This window comes from Drosophila hydei, unplaced genomic scaffold (genome assembly GCF_003285905.1).
Source record: "Drosophila hydei strain 15085-1641.00,03,60 unplaced genomic scaffold, DhydRS2 tig00008119-arrow-pilon, whole genome shotgun sequence".
NCBI classification, from domain to species: domain Eukaryota; kingdom Metazoa; phylum Arthropoda; class Insecta; order Diptera; family Drosophilidae; genus Drosophila; species Drosophila hydei.
Genome location: NW_022045830.1, coordinates 8896681 through 8923215, shown reverse-complemented (window position 1 = coordinate 8923215; position 26535 = coordinate 8896681). Strand labels below are relative to the sequence as shown.

Sequence of the window (26535 nt, the reverse complement as noted above, 5' to 3'; positions counted from 1 at the left end):
TGCAGTTGTTGTTGGTGCTTCAAGTTGATCGCGGAACCGGTTCAAATATACAATTTTTGGATCTAAAGTTTTGCTTGTTGTTGCTATTGCTATTGCATTATTGCGAATTGCATGCGCATTGGATTTTCTTGAATATTTTTCTTAGTTAGTTGCTTTCGTGTAGGACAGAGCTTAGAAAGGCAATAACTAGACACAGGGGCTGAGCTGGTCTTCATATACATATATATTTATTTAATACTAGAAGTATATAGCAACTGCAGACAAAATTGCCTAGTCAAACAGACTTCTTATAAGTGTGAGTAGTAAAAAGACTTAGGCAACGAACTTGAATTCAACCAACAGACGAAATCTATAAAAACGGTGACTGTTCTTCTTAGTTTATATATATAATAATATTAATATATAGAAGTTTCAAACAGATATATACCAAGCTTGATTGACTAAAGCGCTAAAGCTGTTTGTATAACAAATGACTTATGCAACGAACTTCAATACTGTCTTAACTGCAACTAATTACCGAAATTAATCAGAGACTGTTAAACAACTTCAGTTATCTTTATATATAATAGGAGTAATATGCATATAAGCTTAAAAGACTTGATGAAGATTTACAATAATAATGCTATAACAAAAGACTTAGGCAGCGAACTTAACTACTAATGAAATCAATCACAGACAACATGAATGACATACATATATTAAAAAGTTTTTATAAAAATCATTTCCATAAGTTGGCCAAAACACAGATGTTGTAACAGCAAAATATAAAAAATAAATTCCCCCTGAAATTATTTAAGCTACCTTTCAAAGGAAATGGCACCATTCAGGTTAGCCAAATAGATTAAAAAACCGTTATAAAGGTAAAAAAAATCACACACTCCAAAAAAAGACCAAATGTCAAACACGAAACGTGCAGAAAATTAATGACATTAAACAAAGCCGCGCATTAACAAAATGTTAACAAATAAATGAGAAAACGAAAGCAAATAACATTATTTTTAAGCAGAAAGTGTTGTTAGATAATCTTCAATAAGTTTGCTTACTATTTTCATCTTTTACTAGTTTCATTATTTCAAAATTAACAACAAGTGCAAAGGTGTGAACAAGAAAGAAAAACTGATCAAAAGAAAAATTAAGCGAATATATTATATATATAGAAAAACATAAATCTAAAATGCAAGCGTGTAGAAAAAAAAGAGCTCCGGGCGACACGGCGTCAATTTTGTGGAGCAAACTCTTTGTGTCCAGCCTCTGCGGATTATTGTTGCTTGGCATTCAAATTGAGCGTGCGGCGTCTGCGCCTGCAGGTGAGGATGATGCTGCAGCCATGCCTACTACTCTGATGCCACCACTGGATATAACCACTGAAGTTGACTCTACAACAGCAACAGCAACAACAACAACGACAACAACAACCACAGTAGCGGCAGCAACAACAATTGGCGTAGAACAAAGTAGCGAGTCGACTGCGACTGCGACTGCGACCATGTTGGATAGTTCAACGACTTTGGGATCCAACAAATTGAACTCAAGCGAAGCTGGTGAGTTACAAAGACCCAATGCGAACGAAAATTATAGATAGCATTGGGACGTCGCCCAGGCGCGCCTCAAAAGCTTTGCCAGACACTTTAGTCTCACTGTTCTCGAGTCCGATGACTCTAGACCCATAATCAAATTTCATTCTTTGAGCTACCAATTAACGCCGCTCCACTCGTCGTCGTCTCCACCCATTTACGGATCGATCCGTCAAACATTTTTCCATAATTGCTCCCCTTTTCGCTTAAATGGAGCTTGGTAAAAGAAATTTGGCTTTACGTCATTTTCTTTAGATTAATCATAGACAGAATTTTGGTTTTTTAGTTTCCTGTTGAATTATTTCGTTAATTATGCGGCGCCTCAAAGTGGAAGCAAATAACCAAGAAAATGGAAACTTTTCTTTTAACTGTTGCGGAAATCATTTTCATAGTTTTCAAATCAAGTGAGGCATTAAATAAATAATAACTGACATAACAAATGAATATATTCAAAGGGAAAACTTTAACTTAGTTAGCGATTTGAACTAACGACGAAAGTGGGCCAGAAAGTTGACTTTCGTCTGATTTGAAGTTAAGACGAGTAAATAGAAATTTGTATACAGATTTGGTCTAATTCCATTATTTGGATGAGCTGTGTTTCTGTTGTGTAGTAAGTGAAAGGTTTCAACTCCGTTCTCTAATCGAAACTTCAACTCTTTAAATTGGGTTAGCAGTCTAATTATTCAGCTCTGTGCTCTTTCGGCTTCTTCTTCTTGCAATTAGTTGGTTTTTGTTTTAATGTCAGTTGCACATCAAACGTGTCACGTTGTGAGCGATTTACATCAACGTCTACAGCTTCTTTGATCTGCCTTCAACACTCTGCTGATGATATGATAAAATAGTCGGCCACACAGACTTTTAGAGCTAATAAAATACTCTAACAACAAAGTTGGTTTGAGCTCAAGCTTACGAACTGTCAATGAATGCCAATTTAGCTTCGTAATTATGTTAGTTAATTTATAATAAAGCCAAGTACGTATTTCCGAATATATACGCATGACTCATTGCTTCACCTACGTGCCATCTAACAACAGTTACACCTTTTGATTGTGTGTCATAAATGTTTGCCAAAGTAATTTGTTTTTTTTTTTTCTTGACGCTGGCTTTGGGCAATGCCAATTAAAGCAACACGTAGGAAATTAACCTAAACGATGATGGCAAAAAAAATATAAAAGTCTTAAATCATAAATCACGAAGATGCCAAAACACCCCCACAACAACTTGACGCAACTCTTGCGAAGACGTTGTGCATCCCAGCCCACATGTTTGCTACTAATTAGTGAATCAAACAAAAGACAATATCTTACCAAAGATCTGATGAGTTGGCCATCTTTGATTGATAAACTAAATGATTGGTTGGCAATGCCATAAATGAAATATATTTTTAAAGATGTTTGTATACATAATATATTTGTTAGAGATATTTCTTTGCCATCTTTAAATTACCTTCAGAGCAATAGAAATATAGATATACTGGGGCAGAGAGTGGTGTAAAAAGAGGAACAGAGATAAGCTGAGAATGATGTAAAGAAAGAGAGAAAGCCATAAACAGATATATAAAGACAGAGAGAGAGAGCGAGAGAGAAATGGAGTAAATGTGATTGAGACAGATAAAAAGGAAGAGAGAGAAAAATAGATGAAGAAATAAACAGAAAGATACAACAAGAAAACGAGAGAGAGATAGTAAAGAAAACAGAGAGAGAGAGAGAGACACTTAAAATAGAGAGGCAAGACAGCAAGACATAGATTGAGAGATGTAGTTAATCAGTTAAGACAAATATTATTGATAAAAAATAATATAGAAAATAATAGATGTATATATTTAATTACAGTCAAGTAATCCGTAAATGATAAAATGATTGTAAAATAAAAAATCAAGCAGTTGTTAAACTAGTTTCAAGTTTGAAGCTTAATGTCTTAAAGGCAATTAATGAAATTGTCAATAGGAAAACTGTCTTTAAATGTACAAAGGTTTCGCCTTAATTGGAAAGTTGACCTTTCTACATTTTCTACTTGAATACCTTATAAGATTTATCTAATTTTTAGCTTTGATTGAGTGATCTTGATTTGGTGCTAAGGCCATGTTTTAATATCTTGCCAAGCAAGCTTAGTATTTCCAATTCAATTTTATTTTTATTATAAAAATTTACAATGTTATATTTTTAAACTGTTCATAATATGCATATGAAACTCGTTTACATTTTTGGTTTTTTAATTTGTAAAATATTTTTTCAATTAAAAAACTAGTTTCAAATTTAATTTTGTAGATTTTAAATATCAGATCGTCCATCCCATCCATCTTTGACAAACTAGCGGCATAGACTTGACCGCTAAGACCCGTTCGTACCGTTGTTGTATAAAAACCCATTCAAGAAACAACTAGCAGTTGTAAATTATTTTTGAGCAAAGCCAAGTGCATAAATTGCAGTTTGCTAATGAGTTGGAAAATTGCAGAGCACGGCTAAACGTCGACTGCATAAATCATTTCTGTATATATTTTGTGGTTTGGCTCAACTGCAGACAAAATTAGGCGCTAATTGATGGCCTTGCATTGCTGTAAAAAATTTCATAAAAATCCTATTAGCCTCAAATCGCTCGAATGCAATTCAGGGCCTGCATTCGCCATGGCTTGCCAAAAATGTTAAAGAAATAAATATATATATATATGTATATATTTATATATATATATATATATATATATATTATATAAATTTATATTTATATATAGTTTTGAAGGTCTGATTGCACAATAAAACATCACGAAATATTTAATATAATATAAAATAAACAAAACTAAAGGTTGCCCTTAGCCCTTATGACAAGTAGAGACCTCGACGAGGCTCATCATAATTTTTTTTTGGTAACTTTCTTCAAGGAAAAACTAGTCAAATATATATTTAAATTGGCGAATGAGTTGTTATTACTGTGATTGTTGATTACTTTTGATTTTTGCTATTATTACAAATCAACGCACTTGGTAATTTGTATACCTGCAGCACGATGTCGTGCCGCCTGAACGGAAATTGGATTTTGAATTTTGAACTTTGTAAGTGAAATTAAAAAAATTGTAATTGGGATATATTTTTTTGCTTATTCAGCATAATGTACAAAACTCAGTAGATTCATCTCCCAACAGTATTCAATGTTCGCACAATTTATCAAGTTTGTTGCCTAAGTCTTTCTTGTTCGAGGTTCCATGTGAGCAGTTTTTTCATTGCGGTCTTTTATATTTATTTGTTTTTTATTTTTTCTGCTGGTCGTCGAGAGATTCTGCAGAAAGCCGCAGACAAACAAGTTTGTGCCCTAAGTTATTTGTTTTGGTTCATTTCCAAGGATAAATATATAAAATTTGTTGTGTGAGAAATATGCCAAAAATTAAAAGTATTTTTCACAAAGGTGGGGCCTGTGTGACTTTATATACACATGTATATGCTGTTAGAGTTGTTGTTGCTTTCGTTGGACTTACCTTTCGCTTGGGGTTCATGCACGATTAGCTGGCAAAATTTAACGTCCGTTATAATGAACCGATAAGTAAAAGTAGCTTAAAACTTTTTAGCAAAAATAGTTAAAAATTGGCTAAGAGTCGAGTGTGAAACAACAACAACCTCAAATTGTTGTTAATTGCAGCTTGTTTATTTATGTTGTTGCTGTTGCTCTAACTCCTCTGTACATTGACACTTGCCTGGGTGCGAGCAGCCTGCGGCTGAATTTTGAATGCGTGAAAGTGTTGTCAGTGCCTTGACTGCAGTTAACAATTAACATTTCGCCCATAAATATGACTGCATGGATTTTCGAACTCAAGTGTCAAATAAAAAGAAAATAACATATCACAGTCAGAGAGTAAATAAACCTGTGTGCTTTGAACTTCACATGAGGTTTTTCCTGACTTTCTCCGCGCACAAATTTATTGCCAGCATCGTATGATAGAACAACAGGTTATCTCCTCGCTACGATTCATGTGCCATTAAAAATGCAGCCTAAATGCCAAGTGAAAATCTGGATAGCTCAGTTCCAGCTTCTGCTATTTGTGTCAGGGACACAAAGTAAACAAGTTAGCTATTTTTTACTTAAGCTGATTGCATTTACTCAATTCAAGTATTTATGTGCATTCATATTATATTGTATATATGTATGTATCTATCTATGCATGCAACACCCTCTCAGCTAGACATGCGTTTTTTTTCTGATTTTCCATTAGGTAATTTTTGTTTAATGTGCGCTGAGAAAAATGTAGCGCAAAAAGTCGAATATAATTAATGCATTTTAATTGTGGGCTGTATAATGTGTGTTTACGTCTGTGTGTTTGTGTGTGTAGAGTATTACTGGGGTGTTTATGCAATTAACTATGTCATTGAACGGTGCACAGAATGTTTTCAGGAAGTGAATACTTAGCCTGGTAGCGAAAGAGGGAACACAACAAGAATAAAAGAATGAATAAATTGCCATTGGAGTTAGAAATAAGGAATATGGAATGAAAGAGAACAAACACAATCCAAACTGAACTGTAAATTTAATTGAATATTTATGAAGAAAGAATACTCTTCAAGTGGTATAAGCTGTTATAATATACATATATATATATATATATATATATATATATATATATATATATATATATATATATATATATATATATATATATATATATATATATATATATATTTACATAAAAATATTACATATATATTACATATATATAATATAATTATAGCTAAATTTTTATTTTATTATATAGCTAAGCTGGCACTTGACTTACGTAAGGCCTTAGTCTATTAAATGTTGCTTGGTTACCCCTTAGCCGGCTGTGTGCCATTCAAGTGACCTTCAAATGCAAACGCACTTGGCACAATGTCTACCACGATAGCCTCTCACATGCACACGAGCCTGAGTGTGTATGGCAACACTTTTGCAGCTCCAATTCCAAATCCAAATCCAATTGCAAGCTGATTTCATGGCCGGCCAAGTAACTTGTGGAGCATTCACTTGGATGTTGGGGTAACTGAAAAGCGTGGTGTCATTGCATTGAAATACAAAAATAGATATCTGTATGTGTATCTCAATATATGTTGTTGATATACAGATACATTTCAAACAACTATAGCCATCAATTGTACAAAGTTAAGTGGCTTTTGTGTATAGTCATATGTGTAATTTTTGCTGGGGTCTTTGTCTTGGCCTCTCCATGGACGATGACACGCGCTGAAACGTGTTTCTTCTCTTACTTGGTTAAGAGCATTAGATGCGCTCGCCCCCCTCCAGCCTCGCCAGCCTCCGCCTCCATCTGTCCGAATTCCAAGCCAAGCTGCATTTTTCATTAGCTGGCCCGAGCACATGAACTTTCGAGTTGAGCAGTTGAAAAGGTCAAATGCCGCTTTACACGGTGCCTTTTATAGTGGAAAATAATTTTGTTTTATGGCCGGCCAGGTAGTCTAACGGCCTGACTATTTTCCCTAAGCTGTTGTTATTGTTGTTGTAGCTGACTTTTCTAATGTCTTTGGCTTCGTATTTTACCCTATCGAAAACGTCTGCTTTGCCTCTAAACATTATTCTTTGTCTTCTCAGTACATTTCTCAGTCATTAGCTAGATTGAAGAGAGATACGACGAAAACTGAAAAATCTGATATCTGTTAGAACGTGAAACTTAAATTAGGATTGCCTCACTCAAATAATGTTTAACCCACATTACGTTGCATTAATGAAACAAAGTTAGAAATAAGAATCTAGCTGAATGGTACTTCAATTAGGTTACGAGTTGAACTCTAATTCAGAGAGTTATTTTGAGCTATCATTATTCAAAATAAACAATCAAGTTTTTGAACATCTACATACCCTAATTAATAACTAGCCGTATAAACATTTTATTCTTAAAATAACTTAATTTTGGCTTTTTTATCATCTTTTGATCGTAAGCTTAGCTTTAATATTCAAGAAATTTTTTGAAAGTATTTTTAAATGCAGTCGCATCATTTGATCATTTTGATGTGCCAATCGCTTGGCCAGCGAGTAACCTTCACTCCAGTTTTATATACTTTTTTTAACACTTTGCTTGGCAAATTAACATACGAGTATTACAGGTAAAAACCAGCAACCTGCATTGTCATCAGCAGTCTCATCCTCGGCCGAACAGAGACAAAGACTTTTAAATTAAAAAAACAACAATCAAATTTTCAAAGCCAACAAAAACAACCAAAAATCTGGCTTTAATTATTAATCTCCATTAACACCACTACGAAATATGGCCATTCATTCATACGTACATACAACATATGTATATGTATACTAGATTTATTAGTATTTCGCCCCAACTCTAGTCAGCTTTCCAAATGCAAGCGAGGCGTCGCTAATTACGCAATATCCATTCGCTATTTGTTAATAGTTTCAGAAACAAAAAAAAACTGAGTTTTGTCCAAATCAAACTTAAACCGGATCAGATGGCAGCTAAACCACATTTGAAGCCAAAGCCGCTCACAAGTAGGCAAATCAAATAATTTTGTTTTGATTCAGTTCAGCTTTGTGGATACGTGACAAATAGACAGACACACACATATGGAAGCAGACGCATGACCGTTACATTGCTCAAAATCTAAGCACATATATATATATTGTTGACAACTTTTGGGCGCTTAAAAAGCTTGACCAACGGACAGCCCCACTTCGAAGCACCACGAAGCATGGCCCGTTGTTAATGGTCATTATGCAGTGCTCGTTATGAATACCGAGTGGGCCGTATGTGACGTGCTTCCGGTTGGTTGCTTTTAACATTATTTACCGCCAAAACAGACACTCGAATACCGCCCATGTGTGAGGAGTCATTTGGAGTATCCACTTTCGTTATGTAGTTACATATGGTGCTTTTATGCTTGTTATATATTGATTTTGAATATTACGGGGTTTGCTGTATCAAAGGATTTATATAATATATTTCATGGCTATATCATATGCCTTCTGTGGTGGAGTTCATTTGAGGTCTACACAAAACTTGTAAAATATATGAATTTCTACGATTTGACAAGGTTTTCATGAGCGTGACTAAAATGTTTTCAGATCAATAATTGGAGATGCTCATCAATCTTCATTCAAATCTAGCTCTGCAACTGTCGAGCGTAAAGATTTTCTCGCTTTTCCAAGTACCCGCTGACCTTTATGATATAATCTCTAGAAATGCATGTTACCTTATATATGTGTTTCATATATACCTTATATATGTGTAGATGTGTTTCATTAAAATTGCTCACACAAATTTTCTATTATCTGTTTTTTTTTTACAAATCTTAAAGTTCGTTTCAAAATCGTGCTAAGTTCTAAAAAAGAAAAACTCTATTAAAAATGCTCAGTCATAGATTGGAGCTCACGATTATTGTATGAGATCTTAGAAAAAGATCTTTTATGAGCAGTTCCGTTTAATGGTTAGCTACCGTAAATCTATTTAGTTTTCTGAGCTGCTGGCAAGAAAGACATCCGGTTAGCATGTATGCAGCTCATAGTGACAGCTTGTCAATTCTAAGCACATCATTTGTAGACCTCTTATAAGACCTCTGACAACTCATTGCATTGCTGTCTGTTTGTTCAGAGCCGCAAAACGTGCGGCGACTTGAAAAAACCGCAAATGAGTTTTGACTACCGACAACGTTTTGCATTTCTGCATAAGTGGTATTACTGAAGTTGTGAGTTTTTGTTGCCGTTGTTGTGGCTCCATACTTTTTGTGGGCGTTTAAAAGAAAACACGAGGCATGCGGATAGAAGCCATTGTCATATATCATAATCAAGCCGGCTGCTTAGCTTAACTGTGCAAATCATAAACAAGGCTGAGACCAAAAGTCCATTTGACATGGTTAACAAACAAGCCAAGTTCGTTGCCTGAGTCTTTTATATGCAGCCCAATTGAAATGAAACCAGCTTGCAGAACATAGACCTAGAGACCACCAAAAGCGCAGCAATGAACCTTACCGATCTGCCAATATACATATGTAGATGAACTTGTACGTACTATGTATATAAATATATATATATTTATATATGTAGGTGTATAAACATATAGACAAAAAGAGTTTGAAGGCAGTTGAAAGCGCTTAACGAGTGCCAGTGAAAAATGAAAATCAATGACAGTAAAAGACAAATTGCGCACCAAGTGGAAGTGGACAAAACAAAGGAGCTCAAAGAACGGCAACAACTGCAACTTCGAGTATTATAAACGGCTAACCGTGACAACAACAACAATAACAACGACAACAACTACAATAGCAGCAGTAAAAGCTGCTTTCAGCATAACGAACTGAAATTCAAGGTTCAAGTCAGTAACCCTATCTCAAGTTCTGGCCCCTCAACTCTCAGTAAGAGCAACAATAAAAGCAACGTCTGCAGCCAAAACATAAAACACATACATACACACCCAGACACACACACACACACAGATACAGATAGACATACATGCACAGTTAAAAGAGACGAGAGCATTTATGAGCTGGCTACAGCATGAACTAATGCTTGGGCTAGGGTTAGGGCTGGGGCAGGGGCTGGCCCCTGGGACCTGGGCCTATGTCTGGGCTAACGAACTGCAGCTCTTCTATTTTTTAGCGCTAAATTGGCGTCCGTTGCATGCGGCTTGGCCTGAGCCAAAGGCACCTTTTCTTATTGGAGCGACGACAACTGTGCCTCACTGCAAGAACAGCCGCCTGTTGCCTGCTGCCTTTATGCTTATTACCACGCATGCATGACAGCCACTGTGCCTATAGGCACACTCGAACGCATAGTTCTCCGTCGCCGTCTCCGTCTCCGTCTCCGTCTCCGTCTCCGTCTCCGTCTCCGTCTCCGTCTCCGTCTCCGTCTCCGTCTAAGCCTGCGTCACTGGCTCTTGAATCGCCCCCATGGGGCCACATTTGCAGCGCTCGTCAAGTTGACTTGCTGGTACTTTTATTTCTTCTTTGCTTTGCCATGAGTCAGCGGAGGTACCAAGGATCCATAAAGTAATGGCCATTTATTGCTGCTTCGTAACCTGAGTAGTTGCAGCTTAAGGTTCCAAGTACACGAAAGAGTGTGTAAATTAAAAGAAAATTACATTCCAAGCTGTTCAAGTTGAGCGAGAGAGCCATGTCCGAGTATTAAGATAAACGAAATCTAACAGCTGCACAGATGAGCTCCAAATAGAGATTAACTTCGGCTCAATCATTAAATTTGTGCTAAGTACTTTAACATGCCACAGATTAAATATCCTAGAAGTGCGCAGATGATATCTTAGCTGATTTTCACATATTTTGATGTTGATTTAAGATATTTTATAAAAGAAAAACTTGGTTTAAATATTTAAAAAGAAATTAAGCGTCAAACATAAACTAATAGTGAGAAACATAAATCTTCTGGCGTGCGAATCTGTTGATTGGGCTCAAAAACATTTAACTTAATGTTAATCTTGATGCCATTTATCTTTTAAACAAAGTAACAATTACCGAATTAACAGTTAATTCAATTTGGCTTAGCTTTTTTCAACTTAATTTTGATAATGTTTCGAACCACTGTGCCAAGACAGAGTCAAGTGTGTGGCTTTTGGTGGTTCTGTTGCTTAATACAAGCTGAAGTGGTTCCACTAAAGTCATCATTTATTTATGACATGAGCTTTGCGCCCCGAAACTATGCCCGAAAATAAATGTAATTATATAACAACGAAGGAACAGAGAACAGACCAAAGCTGAGAAACATAATAACAACAGCAACAGCAACAAAAGAGAATCTGCAGAATAACAACTTGCCCAACTCACAGTCTCAGGTTAAGCGCGTTAAAGCAAAGCTCGAAAAAATCTCTATAGAACCAAAGACAACACAAAAAGAAAAAAAATGGGAAAAAATATCAGAAAAGATGCGGCTGGCTGATATTTTGGCATCGCAGGGTTTGCCTTCCGAGAACGGCGGGCCAGGGCCTGATGATTCAGCTGGCACAGACGCAATCGCAGCTTAATGAATACCTTGCCGATTCTGTAGAACTGATGCTGTGTCTTCGTTTGGTGTACAGCAAAACAGATATTACGAGTTGATTTCAATGATGGCGTTGCCAATTGATGCTGCCAACGACGTGACGCGTGAGATATTACCAATACGAGTAATGTAAGCTGTTTTTTTAAAGTTTTTTTTCTTCTTTTCTAGCTCGGTTTCCGCTAGCCTTGCGCAGAAATTCTTGTCGGTACCGTAAATGTGGGCCAGCTTAGCAAATAAATAGGCAGCTTAAAGTTTATTTACCCCTGGAACGGCTCAATGCCAGTCCTAACTGTCAATGGAAGTCAGAAATTGGCGATAGCTCTCGGCGGTGCTAATTGAACTGAAATTCATTAATATTTATGTGTGAAATTAGTATCGCTAAGCGATAGTAAATATGGCTTGAGCGAGATTCAATAAATTTTATATAAAAAAATATTATATATATATATTATTTATATGGTTTTTTATACTTGTAAGAATATAAACAGATTTCTCATACATGGGATATGCACCTGATCAAAGTTGATATTGGGAAATTTTTATCTTTTTATTGCTCTTCATCAATACGATATGATAGCTTTTATTGCTGAACACCACAGGCTCTTGGATTTCAGTTAAAAACTCAAGCTTTAAGCAATAATTTTAGACTCGAATCCGGATGTCTATTGTTCAGCTGCCCAAAAAAACAGATCTTGTCCCTTCTACATTATATTATACTCTCGCTTGCCAGTTCTCTTTGTTCAGCATTATTTAAACGTACAGTTTTCCAGATATTTCTCAACTACAGAGCCGATATCAAGTATTGCAAATATAGAAGGTTAATACCCTTATATTCCAAATTTGCTTAACAAATTTTGATATACTCATGTTTTATTGAAAATGTAATTAAAATTTTTATGCTTCAGGCATAAGAATAATTGTATTACATAAATAAATGAAATGCCACAAAGATGTATAGGAGATAAATTCTTATAAATTATGTATTTATACACCAAAAATGAGGGAAAATCAAGAATAAATTGGATTTATGATTCGGAACTTCAGCTTGGAATATACCTTTATAAATTCTAAATATTTATTTATATATATATATTGCTAATATAAAAGCAATTTATTAATAATGTGTTTGTCTTGTTTGATTGCAGAGATGACGACAATATTACCTGTGGTTGAAATTAGTAGCACCTTTAGTAGTAACAGCAGCGTGGCCCAAGAAGAAACCACTGTGCGCTCGACGAGCATCGAGCCCATTACCTCCACGGAGCCAACAACAACTCCGCGTGTTGAGATCGTACATCAGTCGGAGCTGGAGCAGACGCACATTCAGCATATTCCTCTAAAAGATGAGCATGCTGAGAGCGTGGGCGGCGATGCCACCACGGAGCAACAGCAGCAGGAACAGCAGAATGAGCTGTTGCTTAACCAAATCTCCAATGAGAACGATGGTGATGCCAAGGATTTGAATAATTTTCGGCATCCGGCAACACTTATAACGGCCAGCAACAGCGAGGAGAACGTGTCCGGTATCAGTGAGAATGAAAGTGACAGCGACAAGTCCGCACTCACAACAACAACCACGACATCGACAACGTCAACAACAACAACTGCCGCCCCAACAACGACAACAACAAGTGAGTCCGAAGATCCCTATCATGTGCATATACTGTCCGAGAATCATGATCGCCTGGCCGAGCACGAAGATTATCAAATGCTGTCGAGCAGCACCGAGGAGGGCGAGCCAGCGACAACAACTGCAGCAGCAGCGGCAACACCAACCACAGCAACAACAACAACAACGACAACGACAACGACAACCGAGTCGACCGTTGGCATTATTGTCAGTATGGAGAACAAGGCAACGGCGCAGCCATCAACTGAGACAACATCCACATCCCGAGCACGCGCCATGAATATGAATGAGCCCGAGAGTCAGCAACCGACTGAGATGCCAGTCGAAGCGGAGACAGCGGCAGAGGCAGAGGCAGAGGCCACCACACTCATTCCGCGGTTCGAAGTGGATGCGGCTCCAGTGATTAACATTGTTGAAGGACAGCATGTGCTTGGAGTGCAGCACCCAACCGAGGACGAAACAAGCAGCAGCGACAGTAGCAGCAGCAGCAGCACTACAACACCAACCACAACAACAACAACAACTACAACTGATACACCATTTGTTGCATTCGCCGGCGAGGGTCGCTCGGCAGGTGGCGGCGAGGATGTTGAGCTACTGTTCCGTCACAATGCCACCATGCATCAGGCTTTTCTGGATCTCAGCGACGTCAGTATGGACGACGAACGCACAGAGCTAATTACAACTACAACGACAACAACAACCTCTACAACAGCTCAACCCGAAACGGAAGTGCCGAAAATTGTGGAGATCACAGCCAGCGGAGATACCATGCAACGTGAATGTATGGCCAGCAATGTCAGCTATAAGGTAAATTCAAAATATATATTATAGATATGAGTATATTGAAGATGGGAGCAGATATTGATATGTGAAAGTATATATATTGAAATAATCTAATCTTAGCTTGCTGACCTGATCAAGGCTGAAATTGTTGTTGAGCAGCTCTTTAACAGATCTTTGAGCTTAGTTAACATTAGACAAAAACTGATCTAAAAAGTTAAGGTAAAACTCATCAAGCAACTTAAATGTCTTGAGCTAAGCAAATTGAGAAATCTTTGTAGCCAGCAATTATCTCGGCAGCTGTAAAGTGTTTTACACCTATCTGGGCACCCCTGTGGTACGCTGCTTATATTTCTAGACAGCCAGCAAATGCGTATACATTTATGTATAGCCGCCTCCATTTTGGCCTGGCAATCTTTTCAACTTCCTGGCACGCAACTCCAATTTGCCTTGTCGTCACTTGATTGCATAATGCTCAACAAGTTTGGGCCACTCATAAAAACCGGTCAACAGGCAGTCTCAGCCAACAAAGAGTTTGTCGCAGCTGCTGCTGCAGTGTCTGTTGCTGTTGCTGTGTGCACTCCAAATATATTTTTGGTGCACATTTCCCTTGCTGGCTGCTTTCGCGGTTTTCTTGCTTGGGCAAGCAGCAATTATGCAAATATTTGCGCGCCTTTAAATCGAAAAATGCCAGCAAATTGCTGGCCTGTGATTGATGTCGTCGTCGTCGTTGTCGGCGTTGTTGTTGTTGTTGTTGTTGTTTCAGACTCATTATCAGACCCAGCCTTAGTCTGGGCAATCAACGTCATAATGTGGCATTGTTAGAATCGTTTGCTGTTGTCTGTTCATCTATAATCTAATTAACGCCAGCATCTAATAGTATACATAAATTGCTACATGGCTGCTCTGTCTGCCCAAGTGTGACGTGTTCATCAAACATTGCACCCAAGCCGCAGGCATTAAGCGCCAACGGATTGCGGACGGAGCTGTAGCAGCAGCTGCCACGCCTCCATCTTGCACTACTGACCAACCCATTCTGCTGCTGTTGCTGTTGCTGTCGAAAGCTCTTGGTTTGTGCGGCTGGCCTGTTGTTGATTTTGTTTTAATTAAACGCTCGCTCGGGCTTTCGTTCAATACTCTATTAACAGCTCGCTTCGAGTCTTTCGCATCCGTTATGATCTTTGTAAGCACATAATTACAAGAAAACAGCAAGCTAATTAATGCAGATATACTGTACTACTCGAGCGCTGGGTGCAGGGCAAATTGCTGATTATACAATAATTAAGTTGAAATTTTCTGCAAATTTTTGATTCACTTCTGTCGTTGCCTCTTGAATTTCAGAGTATTTTTGCTGTTAATTCAATTTAGTTATTATTTTTTTTTAATATTTATAATTGTTTTTTTTTTTCTTGCGCTGGAATTTTCATAATCGGGTTTACGGCACGTTTCGATATGAAATAATTTTGCTTTCACTTTTAATAAATTGTCCGTTATTGCTCTGTTATTTTTTTATTTTTTTTTTATATAAATTGCGATCGATCGGCAGCGGCCACGTGCAACATGCCAACGCGACTGCTAGCAGCATGCCCCAAATACTTTTTAAAGTGAGCAGCCAAATGGCTTGGCGAATTGAACACAGTTAATGGGCTGGTCGGGTATATAGTTTAGTAAGCCAACGTGAGCTTGGCCTTTGCTTCCATATCATAGCTAGGCTAGATAAAAAGTTCTCAAGAAAACCTAATGTGTTTTTTTTGTCGAAGCGTAAAAGCGTTAAGATGTGCGTAAGGGGCGAAAAGTCACACATCCACACAGAGCCACACATAAAAGGAAACGTATTCATTTCAGAGGCATATAAAAAGTTCTGAGAGCGCACAGCCCACATAACTTTTTAATTAAGCGAGCACAAAAGACTGCAAAGCACTCGGTGCTAAACAAAAGACTCCGACAACAAACTCGATTTCAATCTTTGTCTAGCTATCGCGTGTGGGTCGCGCCATAAGCTAGTCTGAGCCGCGCTTTGACATATCTGCTTATTGGTGCACTCAGACTCCAAAGGCAAGCAGGAAATGTTTACCAATTTTCTTTCAGTGCCCAACCAGTTGAGCAGTCGACAAATGAACAAATGAGCAAACGAACAAATGATTGATGAACACCCCGCACAGTTAGCTACGCGAATTGACGCAATTTGTGCGCAAATAGCTTCAACCGCCTTTCACGATAAAATTCGCTAAGCTGGAGCACTGAATCTATTGTCATTAGCTGCCAATTGGGTCACAGTTCTAAGGCAGTCACTAAAAATAACTAGCTACTTATTGCTGGTGAGATTTTTTAAGAAGCGAAAGCTGCAACATTATAACTCGAATAACTCGAATGCCGCTGAGCAAATGGAACTCGTTTGTCGGCATCATTTGTAAACATATTTTGAGAATAAGAAATATTCACGTATAAAATTGGGGTTAATAATTCAGATTGAAAACAAATTTTTAATTACATTTTGGCTTAATCTGTGTCTCGCTTTGAAATATTTAAAAATAAATATAATTTTATTATATATTTTTGTGCACTTGAGATGCTATAAATTTCTGTTTCCCAACTCCTGACTATTAGCTTTGTAAGTGTATATTATTTTACCTTGGATGACATCATTGCCAACTGTTTCCTCCACCTGCAGAGTCAATCCATCATATGAAAGATTACTCAGTCAATTTTTTGTCATCATCAAAGTATTTGATAATTATTTGATTAAGATTAACAAGAGGGCTATTCCTTGTTACAACTCTTATAGTTCATCATTTCGTTTATATATCCATCTAATTCTCATGTTCTTTGCTCTAATTATAGAACATTAAAAGTTGATTTTTACACTTAACATAATTATAATGAAAATATAAACAAATTTCTAAGACTTACACAGAATATCTTCTTCATCAATTTCAAGTCGACTTCCTAATTTGTAATTTCTGTTTACGCTCTTTAGCATGGCGAAAGCATGGAACGGGACTGCGATGAGCGCTGCACCTGCAACCGCGGCGAGTGGATTTGTGAGCCGCGTTGCAAGGGTAGCAGCTATCCGCGCGGCAGCCAACGCACCATGGCGAATCCGCATTGCCAAGAGCGTATTGTGGAGGAGGATGAATGCTGTAGGGTTATGGAGTGCGTCGAGCCATTGCTAGAGCCCAGCGTAGCCACAGCCGACTTGGCTGGCATGCCAGCTGTTGCTGCCGCTGAGCAGAATGAAGGTGAGTCCAGTTCCGATTTGAGCCAGCAGATGCAGAGAAAGCTTTTGCTATGGCTTAATAGTTGTTGCTTGACAGCCTATGGTCCATGCTTTAACGCCGTGTTTTTTGTGCTTTCCATAAACGTCATGCCATACACACACATACACACACACACATTATAAATACCTCCATACACACATATAAATAGAAGGCACGCCCAAGCCACGCAACGACTGCCATTATGAAGGCGGAATTTACAAGTTCCGTGAGCGCCTGGAGATTGGCTGCGAGCAGATCTGCCACTGCGACGAAGGAGGCATCATGAATTGCCGTCCGCGCTGTCCGGAACGCAATCATACGCGCGCCGACAAGTGTGTCTATGTCAAGGATCCCAAGGACGTCTGTTGTCAGCTGGAGCTCTGCGATGTTACGCTGGATGATCACGAGCAACAGCAGCCGCTGCTACCCACGCTGCATGGCGGTCAGAACAGCATTGGAGATGAGCACGAGCAGGAGCGTAGCTTTAACTTGGAGGAGCAGGCACGTGATGCTGGCGGCGCCACGCCCACTTGCAGCTTCAAAGGCGTACAGTATGATCTGGGACAGCAGTTCCGCGACGGTTGCGAGCAGCTGTGCATCTGCAATGAGCAGGGCGTGCACTGTGCCAAGGTAGAGTGTCCCTCCACCTTCGGCCTGGACGTGCTCAATCCACTTTGCATACGCTGGGAGCCGGTGCCGGCAGACTTCAAGCCCGTAGCACCACACTGCTGTCCAGAGAGCATGCGCTGTGTGGACAACGGCACCTGCACATTCCAAGGCATGGAGTTTGAGAACTGGGCACCCATTCCGGCCAACCTGACGGGTAAGTAGTAATCCACACATATTCATTCGACAACAATCAGTCATGCATTCTGTCCTCCTCACACGCTTTTTCCTGAAGGTTGCGAGAAACATTGCTACTGCGAGAACGGCAAGGTGGAGTGCCGTCCAGCTTGTCCGCCAGTTCTGGCACTGCCACCTGCAGACTTGCCTTGCCATCCGGCGCAGGCGCGTCTGCTGCCCATTCCCGATGATGAGTGCTGCAAGCACTGGGCCTGCGCACCGCTGTCACCCAAGATAGGCGCAGCTGGGCAGCAGGAACAGGAGGAGGAGACACAACAAGATCAACAGAAACAGCCGGCAACCCAAACCTCAATGCCAACTGGTAAATATGGTTAGGGAATGCATGAAACAATTTCATTTCGTTTATTGCATGCAAAATTCTAATTGAAATTTGTCGAGGGGTCTGAAGCCGCGTTTACACAACATCATGAAATCTATGAACAACATAATTTATGCTGCGGTGTAAACTAAATAATCATGTTAATTGAAAGCAATTTGAGAATAATTGAAGAACCCGTTATCAAACATCTTAAAGCATATTCATTTATATCGCTCATCTTTCTCGCACGATTTCAAAGCATATTTTTTACCACTATGAATTTCTACTGCTTTTGCTATTTAACTTGCTCTCTTTTTTCTCTTTTCTGCTGTTTTTGTTTTTGATTTTTTTATGGCGTGCTTTTTACTATATATATATATATATATTTATTTTCTATGCTCATACGAAAAATAACGCTATGCATTTGTAAATAATCAAAATACCATTCAACATGCAACCAATATCAGAAACAACAACAACATCGACAACGACAACAACGACAACAGCAACAGCAGCAACAACAACTAACAAAGTGTTGCATGAGAAGCCAACGGATGTTGATTACGAGAAGAAATCACAGCTAGCCGCCGCCTTCTATCCCACACTGGATGGCAAGCCGCCAAAGGCGAGCGCAGGCATCTTTGACAAGCATGACAAACACCACAAGAAGGTCCAGCCACACCAGCAGCAGCAACAAAATGACATTAAGTACGATGTGCATGAGGATCAGCAGGAGGACGTTGTGAACAATGGAGCACCGTTGCCACCGGGAGGCGGCTTTGTGCCACTGCAGCTGGGCGGCCACTACAATGACTATCAACAGCAGCAACAACATCAGCAACAGCTTGGACCCTATGGCTTCTACAACCCGGCAAAGCCCGCCTATGATGCATACAATCCCTATGAGCCATATGACATTAATCCGAATGGCATACCACAGGGCAAGCCCCCGCCGGTGCCGACCAGTCAATCGGATCTGTTCAATATTCTAGGCGCTGAACAGTCTGGACATCCGGCACAGTCATTGCCCCAGAAGGACAACCACAATCTGCCCTCACATGTGAGAATCGAGCAAATATTGCAGCACTTGCAGCAAAGCGTGCCAGGCGGACCAGGAGCATCACCCCAACAGCAACAACAACAACAACGGCCATTGCCTCCTCATTATGTGCCCATAGTGCACAGTGGAGTGCCACCGCCACCGCCTCCACACGGCATTGCCATAGTAGATGGTCAGCCCGTGGCATATGAGAGCTATCCATTGATACCTGGTCTGGGCGTCCCACCACCTTTGCAACATCCCCAGCAGCAGCAGCATCAGCAACACAATCAACAGCAACATCAACAACAAAAACAGCAAAAACAACAACATGAATCATTGCAGCAATTGCCTAGCATTGCGCCCAGCTCTAGCACCAGCTCTGGTCTATCCACGCAGGCCAGCGAGCACAGCCTGCATCACAGTCCGAACCAGAGTGAAAGTCAGAGCCAGAGCCAGGGCCAAACGGACAAACTGCCCACCCAGCAAGCAGGTTGAGATTCTACTATATTCTAGTCACATCCTACTTAGCTTATTCTAGTCTCTCTTCATGCCGTATGGACACTGCTATACCGATATACACAATGACAAGGTTTTACTGTACTAACTGAGACTACTTCAACTTTCACATATATACATTCACACACATACACACACATATATACTCATTACCAGTCATCCACATCATTGTTGAGCTTCTTAGATAACGTTTTAACCTAAACTAATCCCAATTTCTAATTTGAAGTGAGCGAGAATCGATAGAAAGCTATTCTAAGTACCAATTCCAATTAGAAGTAAAATTTATACATAAATAAAATGAAACATTTTCGATTTGGTTTGGAATTGGAGCTAGGAATATGTAGTAGTGCTCAAACCTATTCGCAGAGCATAAATCAAAATATTCAATGTTCTTATACTTTTCTAGGCTTCAACAATCTACAGCCAGACATCGAAGTGCACACTCTGGAGGCCATTGATCCACGTACCATTCGCATTGTGTTCACTGTGCCACAGGTTTATGTGAATCTTCATGGACGTGTTGAGCTGCGATATACCAATGGCGCGAGCAATGATACGTCTAGCTGGGAGCAACAGATATTTGCACCGCCCGAAGATCTAATTGCCACCTCGCAAATGGAGTTCGATTTGCCCGGCCTGGAGCCAAATTCGTTGTACAAGGTGAAGATAACGCTGATTCTGCGCGATCTTAACTCGCAGCCTACGAGCCGAGTCTTCACGGTTAAGATGCCAGCTGAGCGGACGATAACGCCGCCGCCCCAGATTTCTGACTACAGACCAGACTTCCAGGACATCTTCAAGACCGTGGAGGATCCCGAGCTGAATGTCAGCGAAACGAACGCCACGTGGCTACAGCTGACCTGGAAGAAGCTGGGCGACGATCAAATGGAGTATGTGGATGGAGTACAGCTGCGCTACAAGGAGCTTACGGGCATGATCTATTCCTCCTCGCCTTTGATACATCGTACGCTCACCGGTTACACCATACAGAATCTGCAGCCTGATACAGGCTACGAAATCGGTCTCTATTATATTCCATTTGCCGGCCATGGAGCCGAGCTACTGGCCGGACACATGATCAAGGTGCGCACAGCACCCAAAACGGATGTCTATGGATTCGATGTTATGGTCAATGTCACCAAGGTGAAGTCGCAGAGTGTGGAAATCTCCTGGAATGGTGTGCCCTACCCAGAAGACAAATTCGTGCACATCTATCGCGCCATCTATCAGAGCGATGCTGGCAAAGAGGATTCAAGCGTGTTCAAGGTTGCCAAGCGGGACAGCACAACAGGCACTCTGATTATGGACCTTAAGCCAGGCACCAAATATCGCCTCTGGCTGGAAATGTACCTCACCAACGGCAACACCAAGAAGAGCAACGTGGTCAACTTCATTACCAAGCCAGGTGGTCCAGCGACGCCAGGCAAAACAGGTAAATCGAGTCGATATATTAAGTAAATTTAATTAAGATGAGCTTCTTTAATTTCAAGTCTTGCGTATTCTTGAAAGGATCTATTTAAGTTTTAAGAATCTTGGTAATGCTTGAATAAATCGTTCTCTGATTTATTCGAAACTGATCAATATAATTATGTTGACGTTGACCAATTTAGCTTGTAATTGATAGAACACGATTCCTTTTAGTCTATGATTGGAAATGTATATAATACAAAATGAAGCTTAGAAACCATCAAAAGTTTACTCATTATTATATATATTTATCGATTTCAATCTCATTCTTTTTGACATAGGCAAATTGCTTACTGCAGGCGTCTCTGATCAACCAGTTGGCGACTATTACGGCCCACTTGTCGTTGTCTCTGTGATTGCCGCTTTGGCGATAATGTCGACGCTCGCACTGCTGCTGATCATAACCAGGAGACGAGTGCATCAAACGGCATCGATAACACCGCCGCGCAAGAGCGATGCAGCCTACGACAATCCCTCGTATAAAGTAGAGATACAGCAGGAGACAATGAGTAAGTGACAATAATCTCTCCATTTGTTGCTACATTATTAACTCTTATCCACTTGCAGATCTGTAACGGGTCGTTCAGATGAGAGAGGCAATACTCAATGCACCCAAAACTAGCTTAGAGCAATGTTCTTGTAAATACTTCAAAAACTCAAAACTCAGTGTCAGTAAAAAAAGAAAAGAAAAGTTAATGATGAAATTAATATGAATTTCCATTACCCGGCGCAGGATTCAAGGGATGTCCACTCACTAAAATGGCCGCCATGTTGTATGTAGTGTTTAAGAGCCCTTATAAATGAACTAAACATTTTTTGTTGTTAAACAATTGTAACTTGTGTATATAGAGAAATAGAAGAGAAAAACTGAAAACTGAAAAATTAAAAGTGAATAATGAAATCTGAAAACTGACCAAGTCCAAGAAACCAATCGGCCTCGCCTGGGGCGTGTGAAATGTTTATGTTTACGCAAATTCTTCTAGCGATTTCTAAATGCCTAGTTAGTTTAACTTGTAAATTTTAGCTTTACATACGTACATATACCGTAATTTAAGAACGAACACCAGCAGTTCTTCAAGTAACAGTCCATAAATATTTAAATATTAGCTTGTAAACGTACAGAGATATGCGAACTTATGAATAAATAAAATATTACAAAATACTTGCAAAGCTTTTTCATTTCATGACCTCAACTTTTGCTGAAGAGTACTTTGGTTGGAGTAGAGGGTATTTTAGTTTTGTTACCAATGTTTAGCGTGGATAGAATAAGACGTCTGCAATCCCTGTCTATTTCCATGCAAATTCGACAGCTCAAGATTTTTCTTATCAATCTTGGAGCTCTGATTACCAGAAACCTATCATCATGTAAGTATTATATAGTATCATTTAATGCAATAGTACAAATCTATTAAAATAAGTCTCTAGTCGAGACTGCCAGACTTGAAGTAGCCTTGAATCGCTCAGTTATTTCTATTACATACAGCTATATAAATATTATATAGAGGAACTATGTTTATTATACAATAAGTTCAAGTTAAAGATATCGATTTAAATCGATCTTTAGAGAACAGAAAAAAGCTTATGGATGATTCGAAATAAACAAAGGTTTGTTAAAGTGCAAAAAATTAAGATCTGCATTTGAGAACCATAATGACAGATGGGCAGAGTAAAATGGGCTTTTCTCGTCAATAATAAATTGATATAGCTTATGTAGTAGCTTATAGCTTATGAGTAGTCTACAGCTTTACTTTACATATTTTCCAATCCCGTGAGTCAATTACTTTAAAAAATATCCTATAACAATCTGTTTGACTTGTATTTTTAAAATTCTTTATTGTTGCAGTTAAAGAAATTAAAACTTGCAAAATATTTGCAGAATTTCCGTTTTCCATTTTCCATTAAGTTTTAAAAATCACATTTTCATTAAATTATTATTTTTTTTATGCCAAACTTCATTTCGGTTGGTCTGACATTGAAAATGCTAGATAAAATATTAAGAAAAATATATATATATTATTATTAATATTATTACATTTGTTTGGCCATGACTCTTGTGACATTTATACAACATTAACTGGGAACTTTTAGATGACTTTGCCTCTTAAGTTTTTGTTTCGATATTTTATTTCAATATGCTTGCAGCACCAACAACATATATACTTAATTGAATGAATATATATATATATATATAAATATATATATATATATTTATATTTTTATGTATGTATGTATGTATATACAAAATGCACAACTAGATTTTGGTTTGAAGAATTCAAAATTCAAATTTCGTAAGTTTATGTCACGCTAAATGCTAAGTTTCTTGATTTATGTTTAAGAAAAAACTATGGTAGAGCAAAAAGAGAAAAAAAATTTATATATATATATATATATATATATATATATATATATGTGTATGTATATGCAAATATTTGTTTGCATGTGACATGAACCATTCTTTGTGTTTTGCTTTAAAATTGTCGTACATATAAATATTTAAATAGCTTTTTCGTTTGTGTTAAAATTTACAGTTTGCCTTTTTGTTTTTCTTTTTGATTTTTGTTTTCGTTTTTTTTTTTAATTTTACTTTCACATTTCGGTTTGCATAAAAGTAATCACTGTTTAGCCTCCGTTCTTTGACATTAAGTTGGTTTGTTGGTTGGTTGGTAAATTGGTTTAGGCATGGCAGGACTGACAACATGAACCGTTGGCAATGTCTACTTGGTGCTGGTGCTGGCACTGACACTGGCACTGGCACTGATGCTGGCGGCAGCCTCGCTGTTGCTGGTGCATTGCTCGATGACGCTATTGCCCTCAGCATCGCTGGTAGTGGTTGTTGATGAGTTGCTTTCGTGGTCGTCATCGTCAACCTCTGATTGATCCTCATCTCCATCATCGACATCTTCGTTCTCCTCGTCGACGGCATAGACATCGTTCTCAATCAAACGCAAGTCCATGCTGTCGAATGAATCGGTTATAACGCTATCATCGTCGGTCGTTGTCTCATCCTCTTGCCCAGATGTGTCATCCATATCCATTTCATCATCACCATGGTGGCTCTGCTGCTGTGACGGCGACTCGCTGCCACTACCAGCATCGATACGCATTTCTTGCATTAGCTCCTGGATCAACTCAGTCTCGATTTCAATAACACCTAGATCCAGTTGCCGTTTGGTAACATCCATTAGCACATTCTTAACATTCCGCGCCAACAGACGCAAATGCTCATCGCTGCACACTGTCGCATTGCTTATATACCGTATATAGTCCTCCAGATAATAGTTGTTGAAACTATCGCGACATGGTTCGCCACTGGCGAATTGCTGGTGGGTGAGCAGAAGCTGATTTATCAGCCAGTTGCGACCACCCTTCAGTACTTCAATGGCATCCCTAACGCACTGGCGACCCAGTTCGAAGTTGCGATACAACGGATAGGTGATCACACGGCGCAGAAACGCTATTAAAACGTCTCGATAGTTGTCAAATTGCTCGAAGTAGCAAAACAACGGACACAATATGCTACGCGTCCAGCCTGATTCACAGGTCGGTTCGTTGTTGGTAGTGCGCACATCATAGCATATGGCCAACACAATGCTGATAAGACCACAGTCAATTTCGTTCTGCACACGGCGTTCAGGTTGGCTGATGGACTGGGATGAGGCCGTTGATGTACTATCATCAGTCGACACCATTGATGTAGAGTCTTTCATCGAGGCTGTTCGGCTACAAAGATTATGCAGCAAGTGCGCCTGTTCCTGTGTCATGGACGTTTCAAAGATTTTGGGCTTGAAGCGCAGTGGATTTTGATGTCCAGCTGGAACCTGCAACTCCACAAAGTTCATTTTGTACTGGTCACGCGAAAAGCGTTTTATTTCATCGCTAACGCGTTCCAGACGTCGTTGCAAAGGACTTAGTCGCTCTGGCTCTGGAACACGGCATGTCGACTTGTCCAGCTGGAATGCCATGATTGATGATCACGTTAAGCAACTAATTTATAATGCTCCTAAAGCACTTACCTCGCTAGTCTGGAGTGAACCGCTGTACCCACTGGCATATCCATAGCAAAAATTGCTAGTCAGTTTATAGGTACGCTCGTGGGCATCGAGCTGTAATTGGCACTGTTCGGTGATACGCTTCAGTTTCCATTCATGCACTAACGGTTCCTTGTCCTGCAAGGTGTCTGCAAGCGAAGGTAGATTAAGAAATGCGGCTATATATTCCTTGCGCGCTGTCTTTGGTTTTGGCGTCACGGCGCTGCCAGCTGCATTGCCGCTACCCGGAATGGCAACGGGCGGAAGGCAGCGCAAATACAGCTGGTAGCAGTTCTCGTTCGTATCATATTTGATGAACAAAGTTTTCAGGCCCCTTAAGTCGAAAGTACGACGGCTGTGGAATCTGCGTAGAAGATTGTGATAATTGTGATTGAGTCAATTACATGACGCATGACTCACTTGTATAACTTGACATCGGCATAAAAGTACAAATCGTTGTCGCCAATGAAGATATCGACGTTCCTTATGCGATCCAAATTCACATGTACCGTAGCACCCGTTGCGTCCGCTGACGCCGTCGCCCCCGCCTCAACCAATGCCTCAGCCCCTCTCTCACAACAGGCCTCCTCTTGCTCGGGTGATGGCGTGGACTTTGGTTTTTCTTTGACATGTGGATGTGGTATCACCACGCTGCACGTGTTCCCCACATAGCTATGTGTAATTTGTCCATTCAACATATTTTAATTTTACAAAGCAACTAATGCTTTTCAAGTATAAACAAAAAAGAATTTCAGAGCAGCAAGACTATCGGCGACAGGTTGTGGTGGCTTGTCGATAGATTATTTCAAGGTTTCACTGTGCGAAACATAACACTGATATGTTAACCAACACTGTTGGTCGTGAGAATCATGACTAATAGGTGGCGCTTTAATGTTGTGGCGCCCTTTAAATTATGAATTTAAATTGCTTTTATTTCAATCGTATTCGATTTACACATTTTGTAAGCAAATTCTATTATTTTAATTATAACATTATCTTTATTATAAGTTGGCGACTGCAATTTGAGGCAGTAATTCATATATTTCTTGGATAGCTAAGAAAACGTCGCATAAATTCCAAAGGCCAAACCCAAAAAAAAAATTAATTTAC

The 26535-nt window shown here is 39.3% G+C and overlaps 2 protein-coding genes across 4 annotated transcripts; one reads left to right on the top strand and one right to left on the bottom strand.

The window, feature by feature from the left end:
* The first annotated feature begins 1135 nt into the window (after positions 1–1135).
* LOC111603595 (putative epidermal cell surface receptor) lies at positions 1136–22525 on the top strand. Of its 3 annotated transcripts, XR_003944316.1 has the most exons (10): positions 1136–1541; positions 12686–13980; positions 16931–17192; positions 17380–18033; positions 18112–18375; positions 18840–19904; positions 20337–21362; positions 21679–21906; positions 21965–22065; positions 22131–22525. XR_003944316.1 is itself a non-coding variant. In XM_023321253.2 (9 exons), the coding sequence occupies exons 1-9, from the start codon at positions 1175–1177 to the stop codon at positions 21970–21972; spliced, it is 5169 nt and encodes a 1722-aa protein (XP_023177021.2). In that variant the 5' UTR covers positions 1136–1174; the 3' UTR covers positions 21973–22525. The 3 variants fall into 3 exon arrangements, 2 of the variants coding, with proteins under 2 accessions (XP_023177021.2, XP_030080682.1); XM_023321253.2 differs by having other exon boundaries at positions 21965–22525; XM_030224822.1 differs by lacking the exon at positions 18840–19904 and having other exon boundaries at positions 21965–22525.
* A 1392-nt stretch (positions 22526–23917) lies between these two features.
* LOC111603582 (protein SHQ1 homolog) lies at positions 23918–26214 on the bottom strand. Its single transcript, XM_023321235.2, has 3 exons — positions 25846–26214; positions 25411–25789; positions 23918–25347 (listed from the first exon to the last, which is right to left on the bottom strand). Exons 1-3 carry the CDS (start codon positions 26121–26123, stop codon positions 24112–24114), a joined length of 1893 nt encoding a protein of 630 aa, XP_023177003.1. The 5' UTR covers positions 26124–26214; the 3' UTR covers positions 23918–24111.
* Positions 26215–26535: the final 321 nt, after the last annotated feature.

Coding starts and splice junctions, on each gene's coding strand:
- LOC111603595 (XM_023321253.2), top strand. CDS start 1,175: ATGCAAGCGTGTAGAAAAAAAAGAGCTCCGGGCGACACGGCGTCAATT. Junction 1,542..12,685: donor ATTGAACTCAAGCGAAGCTG/GTGAGTTACAAA, acceptor GTTTGATTGCAG/AGATGACGACAATATTACCT. Junction 18,376..18,839: donor CCAAACCTCAATGCCAACTG/GTAAATATGGTT, acceptor AACCAATATCAG/AAACAACAACAACATCGACA.
- LOC111603582 (XM_023321235.2), bottom strand. CDS start 26,123: ATGTTGAATGGACAAATTACACATAGCTATGTGGGGAACACGTGCAGC. Junction 25,790..25,845: donor GCCGATGTCAAGTTATACAA/GTGAGTCATGCG, acceptor TCTTCTACGCAG/ATTCCACAGCCGTCGTACTT. Junction 25,348..25,410: donor GTTCACTCCAGACTAGCGAG/GTAAGTGCTTTA, acceptor ATGGCATTCCAG/CTGGACAAGTCGACATGCCG.